This window comes from Orussus abietinus, unplaced genomic scaffold (assembly GCF_000612105.2).
Source record: "Orussus abietinus isolate OABI.00-Male unplaced genomic scaffold, Oabi_2.0 scaffold28, whole genome shotgun sequence".
NCBI classification, from domain to species: Eukaryota; Metazoa; Arthropoda; class Insecta; order Hymenoptera; family Orussidae; genus Orussus; species Orussus abietinus.
The window spans coordinates 56,969-75,172 of NW_019394431.1; the positions used below are offsets into that span (position 1 = coordinate 56,969).

At 45.1% G+C, this 18,204-nt stretch overlaps 4 protein-coding genes across 20 annotated transcripts in view; 1 reads left to right on the forward strand and 3 right to left on the reverse strand.

Annotated features, from left to right (window-relative positions):
• LOC105701173 (trypsin-1) overlaps positions 1–18,204 on the reverse strand; it is an 88,512-nt gene that overhangs the window by 50,079 nt on the left and 20,229 nt on the right. For 2 of the 17 annotated variants that reach the window (XM_012427666.1, XM_012427667.1), the window contains exons 2-4: positions 16,905–17,034; positions 16,555–16,764; positions 15,071–15,813 (exon numbers count right to left, since the gene is read on the reverse strand). The exons of the other annotated variants lie outside the window; for them this stretch is intronic. In XM_012427666.1, the coding sequence (XP_012283089.1) occupies positions 15,071–15,813; positions 16,555–16,600 (789 nt within the window). In that variant the 5' untranslated portion in view covers positions 16,601–16,764; positions 16,905–17,034. Of the gene's footprint in view, positions 1–15,070; positions 15,814–16,554; positions 16,765–16,904; positions 17,035–18,204 lie in introns of those variants that run through there. 17 annotated transcript variants of the gene reach the window in all.
• On the forward strand, positions 7,608–9,105 carry LOC105701175 (trypsin-3). The gene is made up of 2 exons (XM_012427669.1): positions 7,608–7,698; positions 8,255–9,105. Exons 1-2 carry the CDS (start codon positions 7,653–7,655, stop codon positions 8,995–8,997), a joined length of 789 nt encoding a protein of 262 aa, XP_012283092.1. The 5' UTR covers positions 7,608–7,652; the 3' UTR covers positions 8,998–9,105.
• On the reverse strand, positions 10,981–12,396 carry LOC105701174 (trypsin 5G1). The gene is made up of 3 exons (XM_012427668.1): positions 12,335–12,396; positions 12,017–12,076; positions 10,981–11,899 (listed from the first exon to the last, which is right to left on the reverse strand). Exons 1-3 carry the CDS (start codon positions 12,357–12,359, stop codon positions 11,136–11,138), a joined length of 849 nt encoding a protein of 282 aa, XP_012283091.1. The 5' UTR covers positions 12,360–12,396; the 3' UTR covers positions 10,981–11,135.
• LOC105701096 (trypsin-1-like) lies at positions 13,621–14,619 on the reverse strand. Its single transcript, XM_012427541.2, has 2 exons — positions 14,597–14,619; positions 13,621–14,366 (listed from the first exon to the last, which is right to left on the reverse strand). The coding sequence occupies exon 2, from the start codon at positions 14,326–14,328 to the stop codon at positions 13,621–13,623; it is 708 nt and encodes a 235-aa protein (XP_012282964.1). The 5' UTR covers positions 14,329–14,366; positions 14,597–14,619.

Below are 18,204 nucleotides of genomic sequence, written 5' to 3' on the forward strand. Positions count from 1 at the left end.
ACGTCTTATGTTAAGTGTTACTCTATAAATACTACTGTATAAACGTCAATATATAAATCACGATGGAGGAACATGGCACACGAGGGAAATCTATTACGCACCAAACGAAAGACGAAGATTCTTGATTTCCTGATATTCTAACACGGGTTTTCGCGACAGAAGAGCAGTACTCATCAAAAATCCAATATATCGACTTCGGATATGTCATTGGATTTTCCTTTTTCGAGGATCACGCAGTTATTGGAAACTGGCACCTGGCGGCCCAATCAGCTGATCGTGAATGTAGGGCCGAAAAGCGTGATTGAAGTTTCAAGCTCTCCGCGAAATGAAGAAAAATTTACCCATTAGAGGGCACTTGTCAATCCGTGTCGGATATCATTTATCTTTCCGGTCAGATGATAGACACTACATATTATAAAAGCCGTTAATTAGACCGCAGGAAAATTAGAAAGAATTTTCTTACAAGTTGTATAAACTCATTGACCCCGTTGAAAAACATTTGCATATTGGCTGAGTACTTCTCTAGGGACATCAACGAGTTATAATTTCTTTTCCGTACCCCGTGCATAATTTATCACTAAACTTGCAGTAGCTAGTGATGCGACGTCAAACTTGAAATTGAAGATAGAAAGGAGAAGGGAAAGCCTTAAAGAAAATGGACCGTTTGAAGGGGTAAGAGCGACGTTATGGAGCCGGTTGGAAATGTTACCTTTCGATTCGATGCATCGATTGGAAATGCCGAAGAGAGATTTTATACATGTCAATATCTTCAGGGATGTTGCCCAGGATGTGGAACCACCTTAAGACGCGCAGATTGCAATCTCATCGCGAAAGTGCTTCTTCGACGAGTGCCCTCTCGATTCCGAGAGTATTCTACATTACCGTGGTTGTACCTGAAGAAGCCACTGTGTTCAAGCAACCTGGCCGACCTGCTTCGGGTACTTCGCACCTAGGTGGAGGATCGATAAATCCCACAAACTGTTTTTACAGTAGTTGCAGTCATTCCTGCGGACTTTTTCCGTGAACCTCGCAAAAGCGTCCGCGTAAAAATTTATATCATGTTCTACTGTTACAAGAAAATGCAAACGTTATCCAATTTCTACGAGCCACTATGGTAATACAAAAATTGCATAATTGTAACGATTGCTTTAATGCCTGGAAATCACGAAAGGGCAAACATCCAGAGGAAAGGATCAACCCGACCAGTCTTGAACATCGAGAAATACATTCCTACAGAATTTAAACGGCTTTTCCAGAAAGTCCCGGTGGGCTTGTACGGAAATCCAGGATTCCTTCGGAAATACAGGTGAATTTCCAAACCGAATCCTCTTGGATTTCACGTAACATTCAGATTTGAATTTCTGGGGAAGCTTGGTCGCGTGCTAGGACTGTTTGCGAGGGGACGTGTTTGGTCCTAATTCCGTGCTTCCGGCAGGACGGTATGGAGAATAAATCCGGTGTTATCATTCTAATAAAAGTGAATTATTCAAATAAATCAGAACGACCCGTTGCTCTAAGAGGAAGGATAATGGATAATAGAGGATACAAATTCGTGACCGGGGGTGGCCGTGACACAGTGGTGTCTGCTCGTGCCAGTCGAGCCATTGTGAGGGTGGATGTCATTAGTTAAACTTAGCTTTAAAGAATCTTTACGTTCCCCCGAAGTGGCAGAGCCTTAAGTAGTAATGGTACCGAAAAGGTCAGGCAGACTCGACGGGACCTACAAAACTCCTATACTTATGATATACCTACAAACCCCCTAATTTTCATTACAAGGAGGATAAAGAAACCGATAATTCATCGATTCTAAGACTCGTTACTCCTCTGAAAGGTCCCGAAAACGTATTTTGAAACTGTATCGTTCGTAATGGGGATAACAAAAAAGAACCGATGTAACGATTAACTGAAAAAAATGTCTTCGTCATCGACAGCAAATTTATTGATAGCTTATACGGTGAAAATGAAGAGACAATTCGGGAATATATATATATTCCCGAATTTTTTAAACGCGGATATATATATATCCGCGTTTAAAAAAAGAAATAAAATAAAATGGGAAAATTGGCCGCTTCGAAAGTTGCACAGGGAGCGAGTTGACGAAAAAGTTCCGGAGTTGAATTTTCTCTTCCAGAAATTGCTGCTAGTTTCTAGGAAGTTTCACGAAAAGGCCATGTAAGGGTCGGGGCGAGAAGCATCGGATGAGCTATCGAGCTTCGTGAAGAAAATCGAGAATTTTTGCGAAGCTCCGATATCAGCCCTCCATGTGAGCTTTCTGGGAACAGCGCTCGCCCTATAAATGTTTCCTGGTCATAGGTTAATCATCTGTACAAATTCCATGCGGCCTGATTTGCATCGCGTGCACGTAATTGAGTAACGAGTATTGCGAAGGAATGTAAAAATAGCGGCCTCGAGGGAGATCGAAACGGGAAAACGCGGGGTCAAAGGGTGAGTAAAAATGGGGTAGATGGTGGAAAAGTAAAAAAAGAGAGGCGCCGGAGAAGGAGAGAGAATAAGAGCGGTGGAATCTGCTCGAGGTCCTTTCCTCTGTTTGTTTCGCTTTCATCGACAGGTCGTTAGCAGATATTCGAGGATTCAAGCTTTCGGAGCTTCCGTGAACTCAGGGAACATCCCTCGAAACCGATTCTCTCTTTGCAACAATTTTTATTTTTTTTTCGGAGGTCGTCATTACGCACAATGAAGACTACTCTACATAACAAGATGCCCGAAATCCTCAATACGAATAGAAATTGAGCCCTCGTTACTTTTCCCTATTTAACGAGGAGTCATTGAGTCGCCCCGTGCTTTCGCGTTATGCAAATTAACTCGCTTCTTCGTCCGACGTGCTAGATATTAAAGAGCTTTGACTAATTAAAGCCCATTTAATTAGCCACTGGTTTTAGCCCGGAAACTTAAATTATGTGGACGCTATAAGTTGGTTTTGAGGTCTAATTACGATTAAATTTTAAGGCATTTCTAAGGGACTGTGGACTGGTTATGAAGGTACAAATAATTGTATGGGGATTCAGACGAGCGATATAATTGTCAATTGTCCGTGTCGAGCTATTTACACTTTATTTTGACCTTCATTTGGCGGGCATAAAGTGTTCGACGTTGGCCTAGGTTATGCCGCGTTAAATGCACGTTTATGTCACGGGGGGGTAAACGTCGTAATAGTTACCTTACGGGAGTGTGAGAGTAACATATTTTAACAGCCTTGTGCCATTGACGCCACGTAACATTTTTATGTTGCAAATCTTGTGCTTTAACACATCGTAAAACGTCATAAGCAACTCCATTTCCGCGTTACACGACGCGAAATGCACTTGCACATTTCGGAGACGTAATTGTCGTGTCACAGAGAGATTGCTTTTCCGGATCACTGACTTTTATCCAACTCGACAATCAACAATTACACACTTCGTACATATATTTTTGTTAAAAAGGAAATGTTAACTCGGTCGCAGCAGCTCAATGCAGGCATGAAATCCAATTCGAAAATACACGCGAAGAAATGTCAGCATACAAAATGGCAACAAAGACCTACAAGATACTTATATTTATAAATTTACAACGGCAAACGCGAAGATTGTCCTTATCGAAAGAGTCCGTCATAATTCCATATCGAAGATCGATTCAATTTCGTCCCGTGATGCGCAAAAAATTCAACGTCGGGCGATAAAATCGATAAAAAGTCATGCAAGCAGCGATCTACCGATTACATAAAACCAATTTTCTGAAATCAACTAATGGCCAGATAAGACATTTCGATCGACTGAACGTTCGCGACAATTCGAGGAAGAAACATAAATATACGCGGATTCAACATAAACAAACACTGCCGATAGGCTTTCTTAAAATAAATCTCAAACATCAATGTCAATCCCATTTCATCAATTACCCCGCCTACTTTAATTTAACTAAGCTTAATAAACTTTCTTTTCCATTACCCCCACAATATCGCATTAATAGCCCCCTATCTAAGCTTTCTGGAAGTTAGGAACTTAACATTAGGAAACTTTGTCAGAAAATTCCTCCCCCGATGTTAGCCGAATAGGGTGTCAACACCCTTTCCGAGATTACGCGGAGTTAATTCTTGCTAGGACCGAAAATTCGGCAATGGATCCTTCTCGCCCTGCTCCTCCTTTTCGTCCCAGAGTTTCCTGAACCGGAACAGGAATAACCGAATCAGTAGTAATGTCCCGGTCGCAACCCCCACCCCCCGACTCGTTCTTCTGACGTCACTATGCGGAGTAGGTAAGGGAGAAAGAGAGATACGGGTGGAACGGGATAGCAAGAGGAAGGAAGAAGGAGACCAAAGAGAGAGAGAGAGACGGATGGAACAGGATAGCACGAGGGAGGAAGAGAGAGAATAGAGAGTGATGGATGGAAAAGGATAGCGCGCGAGGAGGGAAAGGGAAAACAGAGAGGGATGGCACGTGAGAAGGAGGAAGAGCAGGACAAATAGAGATGGATAGAAAAGGATGGCGCGAATGAGAGAGGAAGACAGATAGAAAGAGATAGATGGAAAGGGACGGAACGAGAGGAAGGAAGCGGAGGGACGGAGAGATATGACACGAAAGAGAGAGAGAGAGATAACGTGAGAGAGGGAGAACCACCCCTCGCATCTGTGTCGGGTCAGACGAGGTCGCTGTAACGATATCCTCCCTGCCGATGTTCCTGGTTATGCCAGGACCTCCGGCGTCACGCGGTCTGAGATGTCGACGTTAATCCTGTTTCGGAGGTCTTGTTCCTGAATGCCAAACGCGTCCCCCACTTGGAGTCGCCGCACTAGGTGGAGGCGCTGGAGGAGGCGCACTAGGTGGAGGCGCGGAGGAAGCGCACCCTTGGACCCCCACACAACGTACGCCCCAGAACAAGAGGCCACGTATGATCCTCGGAATGTCCTATCTACTCCGAATTTAGCGTACCCTGTATATCGCAAGATATTAAAATTCACTTGGCACGGTGCTCGGAGAGGAGGAAAATCGGATATGCGTCCAATTTCCATTAGATACGACGTACAAGATCGGATGCAGAACTTAATGAGTAAAATCAAACCAAAAGTTCTCAGGCTCGAAACGGCTAAAATTTCTGCTCGAGTTCTCTCCACCCGGATATCACTCGAGACGTATGTATCTCTCTTTTTCACTTGGGTGCACGTTACAAGAAAACTGTTAAGGATATAGGAATTCGTGCTTCGATCGAATCGGAGGAGAATTCCGGCGGGTCTGGAAATATCGAGACCCCGAGCACGTCGCCAACTCCCTTCTCTGTTTTTAGCCAGGGTAACGACCTCACCTGGCGAACTTTAGCCTCGAGGGTATGCGTGCCTCTCTGTGTATTTTCGTGTAACCGTGGAGGTACTCGAGGTGGTGTCCGTGAATTGGACCAGTTACGGAGACCACCCCTCGCAAGTACTCGCGCGAGTGCGCGAGTCTACGTGCACGAGTACGTACCCCTCTTTCCGGCCCCCTGTGTGTCGCCATCCCCGTAGACACCCTCTCGACATGTACATCTGCTCACACGTAGGGGGCTGTACATACGCGGGACGTTATGTGGCCGGCATAGAAGAAGAGGATCCGGAAGAAAAGGAAGAAAAAGGTGTCGGCCCGGGTTTGCCTTGAGCCGCGGAAAAGAAAGCGCCCCGGGTGGTGAACTGGGTTATTCTCGCTTCCCGCGAGAACCAGGCTCCCCTGCTGACTATGAAATTACCCCCGGTAATTTCTGGTAATTACCCGCCCGGTAAGAGATAAATATCACCCCGGCGAGTGTGCTCCATCTGCCCGGAACCTATGAGATGCAAGTCCGCGAACAAGGGAACAAAGAATCCTGCTATCGTGCGTCGGAAACTGTTATCCGTACTGTTGTGATAGGTCAGTTCAATCTATAAGGGTTGATATTCCTGGGTGGTGCCTCGATTGGATCATTTTTCATATCATATTTAATGTATTATGTAATGCAGTGATGTATGGATAGTAATGTATCCTTGTAACCGCATGTATAGTATAAATATGTTCCCTAGTACGTACAATTACGTTTGACTAGGATCCTTTAACCACTTCTGACCGAATCGCCGTCGGGATGATTCTCTACAATGCATTCGCTTTCCATTTCCCGTCTCCCATTCCTGATACGGGAATAAGATATGAAGATTTACGCGATAGACTCGATTAACCACACGGTTAAGCCCATCCGAGCAGGAATGGATTACCCTGTCTTATCGGTCCTCTTGGTCCTCTTCCTTTGCGCGACACTTTTCCCATTTTCTACCTCGTTTGGTCCTCTCCTTTCCGTCGCATTTACGTCAGGGACAATAAACGAGGAGGTTTCGCCCCGTCTCTTCCCCTTTCTGCCTCCTCTTTCGTTGAATATGATACAAAGATGCGTCCCAGTTGCGATTCTGCCACGCACTTTGCGCGCTGAATAGAACTCTAAGACTCTTTACGTAAGCGACTTCCGGAAAAGTCTCTCCGATCCCCGGAAGTCCACCTCGCTGGGCTTCGGCTTTCCACGGGGATGCATCTCGTCTTTGATATTCTCCATTTATGCCGGAAAGGGAATAAGTTATGAACCCCTTGCTCCGGTTGAGTAGAAAATTTCCGCCGAAGGCCGGGTTAATCCTCGTGCTAAGAACACGCATAGCTTCGCCTCCTCAACTTCCTCAACCGAGGGCGGAACCGGAACGACTGCTGATGTCGTAAATCCGACCTAGACGAACACAACTCCGCACCGAGAGAAACATTTCGGCTCGTTAATGGTAAAGTTACCTCTTCTCGGAGTGCACATTCGTTTGCGCCATTTCGCAACCCATCTCCGTGAAAAGTGCCTTGGTACGGCTGAACGCGGTAATTTAAACAGCGAGAAAGACCGTCCACAGTTTATAATGAATATTTATCAGGGAAAATTCATCGATGCCCATAAATCGAGGAGTTTGCTCTCAGGATCCGAGAGAAAAATGGAATATGTCGGGGAAAAGTTCGATGATGGACCCGAGGGAGAATTTCGAATTTTCGGCTGATAACCTGGACGAATATTCGCGATGACGTTTCAAAGAGACCTATTATTTTTTTTGGGACGAATCCAATCGGGTACGCTCGTTAAATTTAACGATAAGACGACAGGTACTGCACCTGCGGTGATTTCCTTGCACTTTATGCCTGGAAATCCCAGAAGTTCAATTTCGAATCACTCCAGCGAGCGACTTATCAGATGGCGATTCTCTTTTTAGCGCCGCCGAAAGATACTCGATGTCAACGCGATTCGTCGTAATTCATCGGCGTATCGTTGAGCCTTGTTAACGCCGACGCGAGTTTATCGCGAGAAATCTGAAGCTTGTCCCGCGATAACCGGGAGCACGCACTCACCTAATTGCGCACTTTGTCGAAACGTTACGACCTCGTTTAAGCCGGATCGATAAAGTCAGGATTATCTGGATTTTCCTTAGGGTAGGAGAGGGAGGAAAAAGTGGGAGTGCGATAACGTACGCTAAATTCTTAGAGTCGATAATCGGCAGCAGCACATGTCAACGAAGGTGGAGATTATCAGCCTCGATTAGGACGGGAGTTCGCGTATCAACTTCCCGAGGCTCTGATATAAATATCTCATTAGGTATCCAGCTAAACCAATACGGAATCCGCTGTCGAACGACCAAGATGTCGAAGCTTCTTGTCATCGCGGCACTTGTCACCATCGCAGCTGGTACGTAGTAAACATAAACAGCAAACCCTGCTATCTTTGACAGTGGATATCACATGAGCGAAAACGACCATTCCAATAAATTACCCAATAGAAGCCACTAATACGTCATTTTCCCTACTTTGCGCCACATTACACCCTCGTGGTTAGAACTACAGGACCCAGTTCAATGAAACACCCGAATACCTTGATGGTATCTAAGACCGACATTTTATAAAGATGATGTCCCCAGAATTCAATGCAACACGAGGAAAAAATTTAATTCTAGTAAAGTACCCAATACATGGTGTTTACACACCATTTTCATGACTTTACACCGTCGTGGGTAGAACTACACAACATAGTTCGGTGTTACACGTGGACAGTGTTACTTCGCGGTACCTGAGAACGCTACATTTGACGCCGACGTCTCCCAGAATTCGATTTGGCTCATCTAGCTATCTCTGCTTAGATTACTGCATCCTAGTAGGGTAGGTCACGTCCCCAGAGGGGAACATCATCTTCCACCCCTCTTCGTCATGTGTGCAAGCAAGCGTTCTCCAATTCGATCTCTTTACAGCCGACCCAATCCCATGGGTGTCGAGGTCGAGCCCGAAGAGTCCTCAGGGGAAGATCGTCGGCGGAACCGAGGTGTCCATCGAGGAAGTCCCCTACCAAGTGGTCTTCATGGTATCGGGCATGTCCACCTGCGGAGGGAGCATCATCTCCCGAGAATGGGTCGTAACCGCTGCACACTGCATGGGTTATCCGAAATTTATGTACACGCTCAGAGCCGGGTCGAACCGCGCCAACAACGGAGGCACCAAGCACGCCTTGGCTAAGGTGATCATCCACGAGGACTACAAGATAGACGCTGATGGCATCCCCGAGCACGACATCGCCCTCGTCAAGGTGAAGACCCCCTTCACCTTCGACAGCACTCGCAGGCCGATTTCGTTGTACAACCTGAACGAGGAGGTGGAAGATGGGGCCAACTCCGTCATCACCGGGTGGGGAGTGACGTCCATAGACGGCCAGGGCAGCGACATCCTGCACACGGTGAACGTGCCGATAATCTCGAAACAGGACTGCAAGGAGGCCTATTCGAGCCAAAGAGGTCTTCCCGAGGGCCAGATCTGCGCAGCTTATCCCGATGGAGGCCAGGACGCCTGCCAGGGCGACTCCGGCGGTCCTCTAGTCGTCGCCAAACGACTGGCTGGGGTGGTGTCCTGGGGGAATGGATGCGCCATTCCTGGATACCCTGGAGTCTACTCGGAGGTCGCCTACTACAGGTCCTGGATCGCCAGGAACTCCGGAATCTAAACGACCGAGCTCGAATCTCCTCGTCCCATCCTTAGGCTCTCTTCTATTTGTTTTTTTACGCTTGTGTCGTCCCTTTGTAAATAAAATTGTTTTTTATTATTAAGTGAATGTGGATTTTGTTCCTGGGGTTCTTTATCTTGTATATAATGTGGGAATGATTGTGGTTCTTGACCTTGAAGCGGGAGGTGAAGGGATCCTGCTTGGGGTGGATATGGTCTCGTGGGTGGGTCGCCATTTTCGGGTACTCTTTTGAATGAGGCAGCCATCTTCATTGATATTATCGCTGATGTTGAAATAAATGAATAAATACGTGGCTGGGACGATGTCTCGGACATCCGCAGTCTCCGAGCAAGTTTGCGAGAGAAGCTCTCGAAAGGACAAGGACCTTCTTCAGGAATAGGTGGACTAGCCCGAAGCAGGTAACCGTAGGACCATTCTAGCGGTCTTCTTGCGGAGTACAAAGGGATGTCTTAAGGGAATTAGAAAAGTATCCCCCCTCTACGACCCCCTGAATCTTCGCCGAGGTCGTGCGCTATAGATTTTGGACCCCAGCCAGACTCAGGATTTAAGACGGGACTCTTATTCGCTCCTGAAACCCCTTTTCTCCATTTTTCGAAAGAACTGACGAATATATGCCCTGCTTTATTAGGCAACTCTGAACCTCAAATGTCACTTTTATGTGCGCAATCAGGAACCTTTCCTGAAACTCTCTCGATGCATGGAAGCATAAAGTTGTTTCTCTAAACACTGCAGATTTAATAAATCTATTTATTGAACCAACGAGATTAATAATGGGGTGGGATTTTTGGAAACCCGAAATTAGTTTTTGTTTTATTTTGAGAGGGACATGGAACAATTTTCCCCAGCTTGGGTCTGAATATTTCAGGTGGGATCAGGAACGTCCCTGGGATGATCGTTGTCATCTCCCGAGGGAAGGACTGCATCCTATCGGAATCCCCAAACATTTGCACCGGGGTCACATACCCCTGGACCACAGCCAGGGTTGAAATTTAAACTCCCTGGACAACCCCTCGTCCTTTCCACTTGACCCCTCCTAGACTCTGTCTCTATATTTCCCTTTCGTTTGGGTTTTACAAAAAAATCCTACATTTATCTGAAAATGTAAGTCCTTCCTCATGAGAGAAATCTAAGTTTCTATGTCAAAGATCCTCGGAATTAACCGTGATTAAATAACCGGATAAACTTCTCGACTGGCTATTTTTATTCTCTTTTTGAAAAATTCTCCGATTTTTCCCGAACGTAATTCTCGAAGTTGCACGTCTTCCGTGCATAATTAATGACCGTACGAGGCCTTCGTCGTGCAAGTTTCTAAGCACTCAATTATGCAAATTGCATCAGGACTGTGAGGCCTAGCTAGCCGCAGAAAAATAATAAATACCAGATAAGAAATAATGAGTACATGCGGCCAATATTTTAAAACACTCCGCGTAGCTGTGAAAGCACTTTCCTTGTATTGCTGGCAACCCTTGTACGTACGTACGTAAGTGCCGGATACAAAGTATAAGTAAACGCTTAAGGTTTCAAAGCGATTTTCTTCGTCCCAATAGAGATGGTTTATTGATCCCGCTTATTGAGCGTACCGTGTCTAGCAACTTAGGGCACTACACGCAAATCGAGTGCACGGGTAAGCTTATTGGAAATTCTTCCTTGTGTGTCATAGATAATTGTATTACTCGGTACCTTTACTCACGAAAATTACGGAACTGAGGAATTCCAAAGCCGTGGCTCTTGAATCGCAAGGAAACATCCGAACCTTCCTACGCAATTGTGCCGCATTAATTTAAAATCTTCCCTCGCCACGTTTATCAAAGATACGACATTTACCCCAGTTAAGAGATCAAACGGAATGGCAAAATTTACCAGATGTATTTATAATCAGATTTATGCGCAGATGGAAAGAGCTGAAGGGAAGGTTACTTTAATCTCCTTTCGGAGTAGAACGCATTCGTAACTAGAACGGACTTCTATTGCTGCAATTACTTTATTTAAGCTTTGATACATTATCGACACCCTTATTGTTAGAGCATACTTGAGTTGTATGCAGAAGAATCGAGCACGTTAGACCATCTTGGACTATCCAAGGTGATAAGGAGAGCAAAGTCGATTCTGTAACTCGTTCACACGTTGCATTTTTCCTTGATCCAGTCGCGGTAATGCGCGACCGACATGCTGACAGTAGAAACGCCATCAGCAGTATGATTACATAACTGGGAGCCCAAAGAAATGACCCCAGCTAAACGTCCATCGACAACCACAGGACCCCCTGAATCACCATTACACCCAGCCATTGGTTGTTCCTTATCTGTGGCGCAAAATCTAAGTCCTCTGGCCATCGCCGGTTCGGCCGACTCCATGCAATCATCCACAGGAAGAACTTGCAAATGAGCGAGATTAAGAACGTCTTGCACCTTACTGTCCTCGGTTAATCCCCATCCGCTGATACACGCGTCGGAATAATCTGCGATTTTTTCATCCTTATCGAACAGAGTAATTGGCTTGCAGGTGGGCCCTACCTGAAGAGGACTCTTCAGCCGGAGCAAAGCGATATCGTACAGGTATTTCTTTTCTTCATTCTGAACATATTCCAGATACTTCTCGTGAGGTATCGCCTCCTGGACGCCGACGACCTGTCCGCCACTTCCCCAGTGTGTCGAACCGGCCCGGATGGACATGTCCTTATCAACTGTTTTGAGATCCTCGATGCAGTGGGCTGCCGTGAGGATCCATTCTTCGGAAATGATACTACCACCGCAGTCTAATCCCTTACTACTAACAAACACCTGATGGGGAACAGTCTCAATCGGTGCTGGTGATCCAAAAGCCGAACGATCAGCAGGAACCGAGGTCTCCAATTTGTTGGTCCCGGGTGGGGCTGATTCTCCTGATGAAAAATTTTTTTTACATTGCCCAGAATACTTTGAACCAACCTGGGATTTTAAATAGATAATACGAACCAATTGGCTAATAAAATTCATCTTTTATCCTTGATGTTACTTACCGGCGACGAGAACCGCCAATATTGGGAATACGAGACTCTTCAACATTTCTGCTGTTCTCTCTGTGAACAAGTTGCTCAAACAAGGATTCCGCGACACTATTTATACTAAAATCGGCAACTCAAAATGCCCCACTTTTCAGTTCGTAATAACGTAACGAATGTTAATCTTGGAAGGAAAAATAAAAAATAATATGTGACGGGTTTCTAGAATTTATTACTAAAGGAATATACTGCGGGGTCGGTTTCAACCTGGCATAACTAAACAATTGGAAATTGCATATTAAAAATGCCATTTAAGGCGTAAAGTCATCCCCTTACCCCTTTCCTTCCTGACCATTGTCATTTTCAAATTGTTTTAAACGAAGCTTGATCTCTACTCGGTGACCATTTACTATTTACTCATCCTCTGTCTCGTTCTCCTCGGTAGATATAATTTTCAAATCGAGCAGTTTCGCGCTTTTTCGAGCATGTTTTAAAACCTCGGAGACCACTCTAAACTTTCAAATAAGAAGAAAGAATTATTAGCAATCGTAAATATTCCTTATTTAATGCCCCTCATAATTTACGTTATACACGTATCGAAGTTTAACTCAAGTTAAGATAACTTTATGGCATTCTTACTGCAATATCGTTCGGAAAAATCTTAAAATTTTGTGCTGACATTTTTACACCGTGGAAATATATTGCTAGTTTGAAGACAACAAACGAGGTCAAGCAGTTTTCAAGTCAATAAAAACCGATCGATAGTAGCTCGTTGTCTCAGGTGCTTGCCAAAGTGCCTAAGCGCGAAAAAAATGTCTCAGCGTTTCAAGTTCTAACGATGAAGACCATCTATTCCTCAAATTAAAATCCAATCCAAAAATTATTTACTTATAGCTACTATGAATCATTTCTAGAATTAGAACTATACAAAAATAAACTTTAAAAAAGTTAAAAATGTACATCTTTTGAATTCTGTACTGAAATTTTACCCAACACCAACTCTGTTGACTTTATTCTCAAGTATCTTTAATTTGTAACTTTAACGAACAGCTAGCGTAAAGTACAAAAACAGTCGCAATACGTTTATACATTGACTAAGTACTTGGCAAGATGTCAACGTTTGACAGTGAGTGGCTCACAGGCGATGACATATTAACTGGTTGACAAAATGAGCTGGCAAGAGCATCCGAACACGTTTGAGGCCTTTAAAGCACTCATCAACATCTGGTGAGGCATTTCTCATTTATCCCAAAGCGATCAAACCGTTCTGTAAATGTTTTTGTCGGATTCTTGCAATTCATTAATCCGTCATCACCGTTTGTCGTCGTCAACGTATACATTAGCCCCCAGAATTGACGGATGACACGTTAAGGAGCTGCTTGTTCGAATCTACAAGTACTACTAAATCTTCTTCCTTAATCAACTTTTTATTCATGAATTGGAGTTACGATTACAAAATTTAGGTACTAACAATTGTACATTCGAGAGTATTTACATTTTGCCCAGTTGAACATATCGTAATAGACGAGTTCAATTCCGACGTCTGTATAGAGCAAGGTGCTTATTATCTACCACAATAAAACATGTATTCCAAAATTCGATATAATTCATTTTCATAGATGTCACACTCCAGACTTTTGCTTAATCCAATCTCTATAATACGCGATTTCGGAATAGACCCCAGGAAGTCGACGTCGACCACATCCTTTCCCCCAGGAGACGACCCCAGCGAGACGACCACCAACAACAAGAGGACCACCGGAATCACCTTGACAAGCATCTTTCCCTCCTTCACTGAATCCAGCGCAGATTTGTCCGACTGTGATCCCTTGGAGGAAGGAATAAGCTCGATTGCAGAACCTCTTCGAGAGAACGGGTACCTGGACCATCCGCAGGACTTCCGAGGAGGATCCTCGCTCTTCGAGATTACCCCATCCACTGACGACGCCAAAAGCTCCAGGCCAAATCCTTTCCCATCTCCCGAACATGGCGATGGGTCTTCTGGTACTATCCAGGCTCAGAGGGGTGTTCAGTCGCACCAAGCAGATGTCGTCCACGTTAACTCCATATCCGTTGACGTGGAACCCTTCGTGAATAATTGTTTCCCTGATCCCATGTGTAGAGCCCCCACGTTTCGAATACGAAGATCCGGCACGAATCACCATATTGTTGGATGCACGAGCCATGCAATGTGCGGCCGTAACGATCCACTCCTTCGAGATGATGGTTCCCCCACAGAATGGAGTCTGGGCCTTCAGCAACAGCACCTGATAAGGTGCTTCTTCTATCACAATGTTCGACCCTCCAACGATTCGTCCCCTGTTCGACATCCATCGCTCGGCAGGGATTGAAATTGATTCTGCTGGTGCTTGGAAACAGAGAATTGATTTTGCTCATTTGTGGCTTGATTAGGTGACAATGTTTCCATTTTCCAAGTTTTTTGGATTCTGGATCTGTGCTTCTGTCCTTGAAACAATTTAAAATATATCCCCACAACAGCAATTAGGCACACGTATGGCCCAATGCTTGAAGACAATCAGCAAACGTTTATTGCTTCGTCGAATCTTGGTTCAAGAAAATGCCAAGGGTACAACTCACCATTAACAGAAACCACCAATAAGACAAAGATCGCGTCTCTAAGCATCTCCTCGACTTTCTGCGAAGCTCCTTGGAGTAAGAAACCCAGACAGACTATATACAAGAAAAAGGCTACATAAACCGCATCAATTCTCATAAATCATTCGCATACCCTACTTAAACGATTCGCAACATTCTCCTCGTGTCAAAACCGTTTCTATCCAATAATTCATGCTTCTACAATAAGCGGAGCACCCGAGACCATCAGCCCTCCCTCTCCTTACAGAGAGCCAAACCTTCTCAGGGGGTCGCCAAAAGACTCACTCTAACAATGGAACACCTTTATTAAACAACTACAACAACAAGAGTATAAACGGTATTAAAGCTAGAAACGTAACATGTCTAGGAGCAGCCGCCTGCCAGCCACAGCCGACACCGGCAATCATCACAAGTTGGGAAGGTATCAGTCGAGATGGAGCATCAGCTCCTGGGAGCTTATATTCCGGAGTTCTCCAGAATCCAGTCTCGGTAAGAGGCGACCTCGGTGTAGACACCAGGCCATCCAGGTTTGGCGCATCCATTTCCCCATGAGACGATACCAGCAAGGCGGCCATTGATGGCGAGGGGACCACCGGAGTCACCCTGGCAGGCGTCCTTTCCACCCTCTGGGTAGGCGGCGCAGATCTGGCCAGGAGGGATGCCTCCATATCTCGAGTAAGCCTCGCTGCACTTCTTCTTGGAGACGATGGGTACCTGGACGGTCTGCAGAACCGACGGGGAACTGCCACCCTGGCTGGTCACTCCCCACCCGGTGATGACGGAATAGGCTCCGACCTCGGCCTCCTCGTTCTGCTCGAACAGGGAAATCGCCTTGCGGGTGTTGTCCAGCTCCAGAGGTTCCTTCAGACGCATCAGGGCTACGTCGTTCTTGGGCACTCCGTAGGGGGTGGTCCCGTACTTCTCGTGGACGATCACCTTCTCGACTGCGTGCAAGGAGCCTCCGGATGCCGTGTAAGCCGATCCGGCCCGGACCTTCACCATGCTTGTGGGGTAGCCCATGCAATGGGCGGCTGATAGGACCCATTGATTGGCAACGATGGTTCCCCCGCAGAAGGAGAACCCGGACAGCTGGAGAGTCACCTGGTAAGGCACATCCTCGATACTTGCATCCGTTCCTCCCACGATGCGTCCTCCAGGACTCAGCGGGAACAGCGGGACCAGGGATGGAATCGGGTCGCCTGAGATTTAAAAATGCCATTATGTTGGTGTTGTCGTTGTTTCACTTTTCGGCCCTTGATACTGTTTCCTTTAAGCTGCAGTTTTTCTATGTAGGATAGTTTATTCAATCAAATATTAGCTTATATACGCAGTTTATTCATGAGGCTTCCACATTTCCCACGCTATGTCAGAGTCCATGGCTCCTTCCGAAATATCATTATTTCATGCAAATTTGCGGTAAAGAATTAAATAAATGACCCTGAACCTGGAGTCACGGGATTAATTGTCCCAATGAGTGGTATTAGGAAATCTACAACCGAGTGGCTTGGTAAAACTGACCAATCCCATTTCCACGTCTTCTTAAAATGCGCGTTTTCTCGGAAACGTCCATCTTGTGCGTCTCAGCAACGACGGAACGTTATAAATTACCCGATAATTACGTCCATAAACTGCGTTCTTCCCTGTGCAGACGTCACGAGCGTAAGTGCGCGTTATAGAATCCTACGAGCTCCTTCTCGGTAATGTTTCCTTTTTACGCGACGTTTACGACGTTCCGTTTTAAATGTTGCGTCGAGTTCCCGCAAAATGAAGTGTAAAGTACCAAAGATTCGATGCATTTTAACTTTTTCATGCGGCGTACCGAATTTCACTTGGGTTTCTTTGGGAAGAACTTCGATTGATCCGATGAATGTATTTTATAAGATGCACTTAGAGTTAGAAGTCGATTGCATGATGCATGAGATGATCTCTGATTAACTTACCAGCGGCGAGGACCGCCAGGGTGGTCAGTACCAGGCACTTGATCATCGTTTCTCTTGCTGTGAGCAACTTGTCAAGTCGGAGGATGTACGGAAGTATTTATACGGTAAATAATGGAGCAATCGCGGCGGAGATCGTTGCAACATCTTGATCCCGTTCCGAGATATTGAACCGAAATCTCCGCCCTCGTCTCGGCCATTGTTCCGGTCGTCCTGATAAAGAAGGTCGCGTTGGGACACTTTCGATGAGAGGAATCGGAGCCAGATCTCTATTAAGACCTGATGTCCGATATCGAGCTTCCGTGCTTATCCGGCATCACTTACTTCCACCGCACCTTGGACATTTGACTTACGATTGAGCGTATTCGACGATCGGACATCGATGCGTGACAACGTGCTCGACACGTGGCAGGAGCTGTCGAAACACTCAGGTGACACGATTGACATCCGCACTATTCTCAATAAGTCCCTTCGACCCTTTTCCTGAAAAGGGGAAACGTAGGATTTTTTCTCATATTTTATGTATTCGATGAGACGGGCAAAAACGCGATCAATACAATCGACTGCTCACATCACTGGGAAACAATGGGAGGGCTTTATAAAATAGTCGAAATTTTCGAAAATTTGTGACGATTCCTGTATAACGAAGGTAGAAATTGTATGGTAAAGACTGTATGGGACTCTTAATATGCCATCTCGTCAAGTTGAAAAATTATACAGTGATTGTGTATAATTAACATTGCAGAGGGGGGGGGTCTTCATACTTCAATTCACCATGAATACCCTGCAGAACTGGTGAAAAATACCAGTTTCTGTAAATGAATTCAATTATCGTGATGTATCCAGGAATGAAACACTTCACGGGGTCATTCGTTCATATAAGATGGTATGTAGTAAAATTACTAAAATTTCGTTGTTCCCGTTCAACGTGCACATTTGCATGCAACAGCCAGTAGAGAAATTGTCATTTATTTTCATAAACGTCAGTTTCTATTTAGGAATAATTAGGGTGCGTGACAAATTGTTTAAAGAAGGGATTGCAACACAAAGGTATAATGACACGTATAACCTACGTGTTCATTTGCATGTACAGCGGACTAGTAGTAAGGGAGATGGCACAGATATTTCTGTGAGAAATCCATAATGCCCTACAAAGGAAATATTACACTAAAAAGATAGCGAATTGCGTGTCACGAGACCGGGTAGGATTTCGCGCCAAATACATACATATACATAAATTGATATGTATGTATCGAGGTCTCTTTACGGCAAGGTTCGGGGCAACAATCAGATATATATTAACATATCACTAAACTCGGCAGGGTTTTTCGTCAAATACATACTCATACATGCATATGTATGCGCGACTGCCATGTAAGTCACGACAGTAATCAAATGAATACTTTTCAACTCTGAATCTGGATACAAGATGATCGAAGTACGACGACCTAAGTAATCACCATAATTATTTCAAACTACTTTAGTATACTGTTTTAATAACGTCCACAGCCAGGATTTTCTCAATTTCTGCTCGCACATTCCCTCAATACCCAAGTTAAAATAACGCAAATTATTTCTTGCAACATTTCCCTAACAATCTCAATATTTTGACATTTCTATGTTAATACGAAATGAATACAAGGTTCCCCCCAT

What these genes read in the sequence shown, in the direction of transcription:
- LOC105701175 (XM_012427669.1), top strand. Translation starts at nt 7,653, where the DNA reads ATGTCGAAGCTTCTTGTCATCGCGGCACTTGTCACCATCGCAGCTG. An exon ending in ACTTGTCACCATCGCAGCTG is followed by an intron (nt 7,699 to 8,254) that starts GTACGTAGTAAA and finishes ATCTCTTTACAG; the next exon opens with CCGACCCAATCCCATGGGTG.
- LOC105701174 (XM_012427668.1), bottom strand. Translation starts at nt 12,359, where the DNA reads ATGACAATGGTCAGGAAGGAAAGGG. An exon ending in AATGGTCAGGAAGGAAAGGG is followed by an intron (nt 12,077 to 12,334) that starts GTAAGGGGATGA and finishes ACTTGTTCACAG; the next exon opens with AGAGAACAGCAGAAATGTTG. An exon ending in ATTGGCGGTTCTCGTCGCCG is followed by an intron (nt 11,900 to 12,016) that starts GTAAGTAACATC and finishes ATTTTTCATCAG; the next exon opens with GAGAATCAGCCCCACCCGGG.
- LOC105701096 (XM_012427541.2), bottom strand. Translation starts at nt 14,328, where the DNA reads ATGTCGAACAGGGGACGAATCGTTGGAGGGTCGAACATTGTGATAGAA.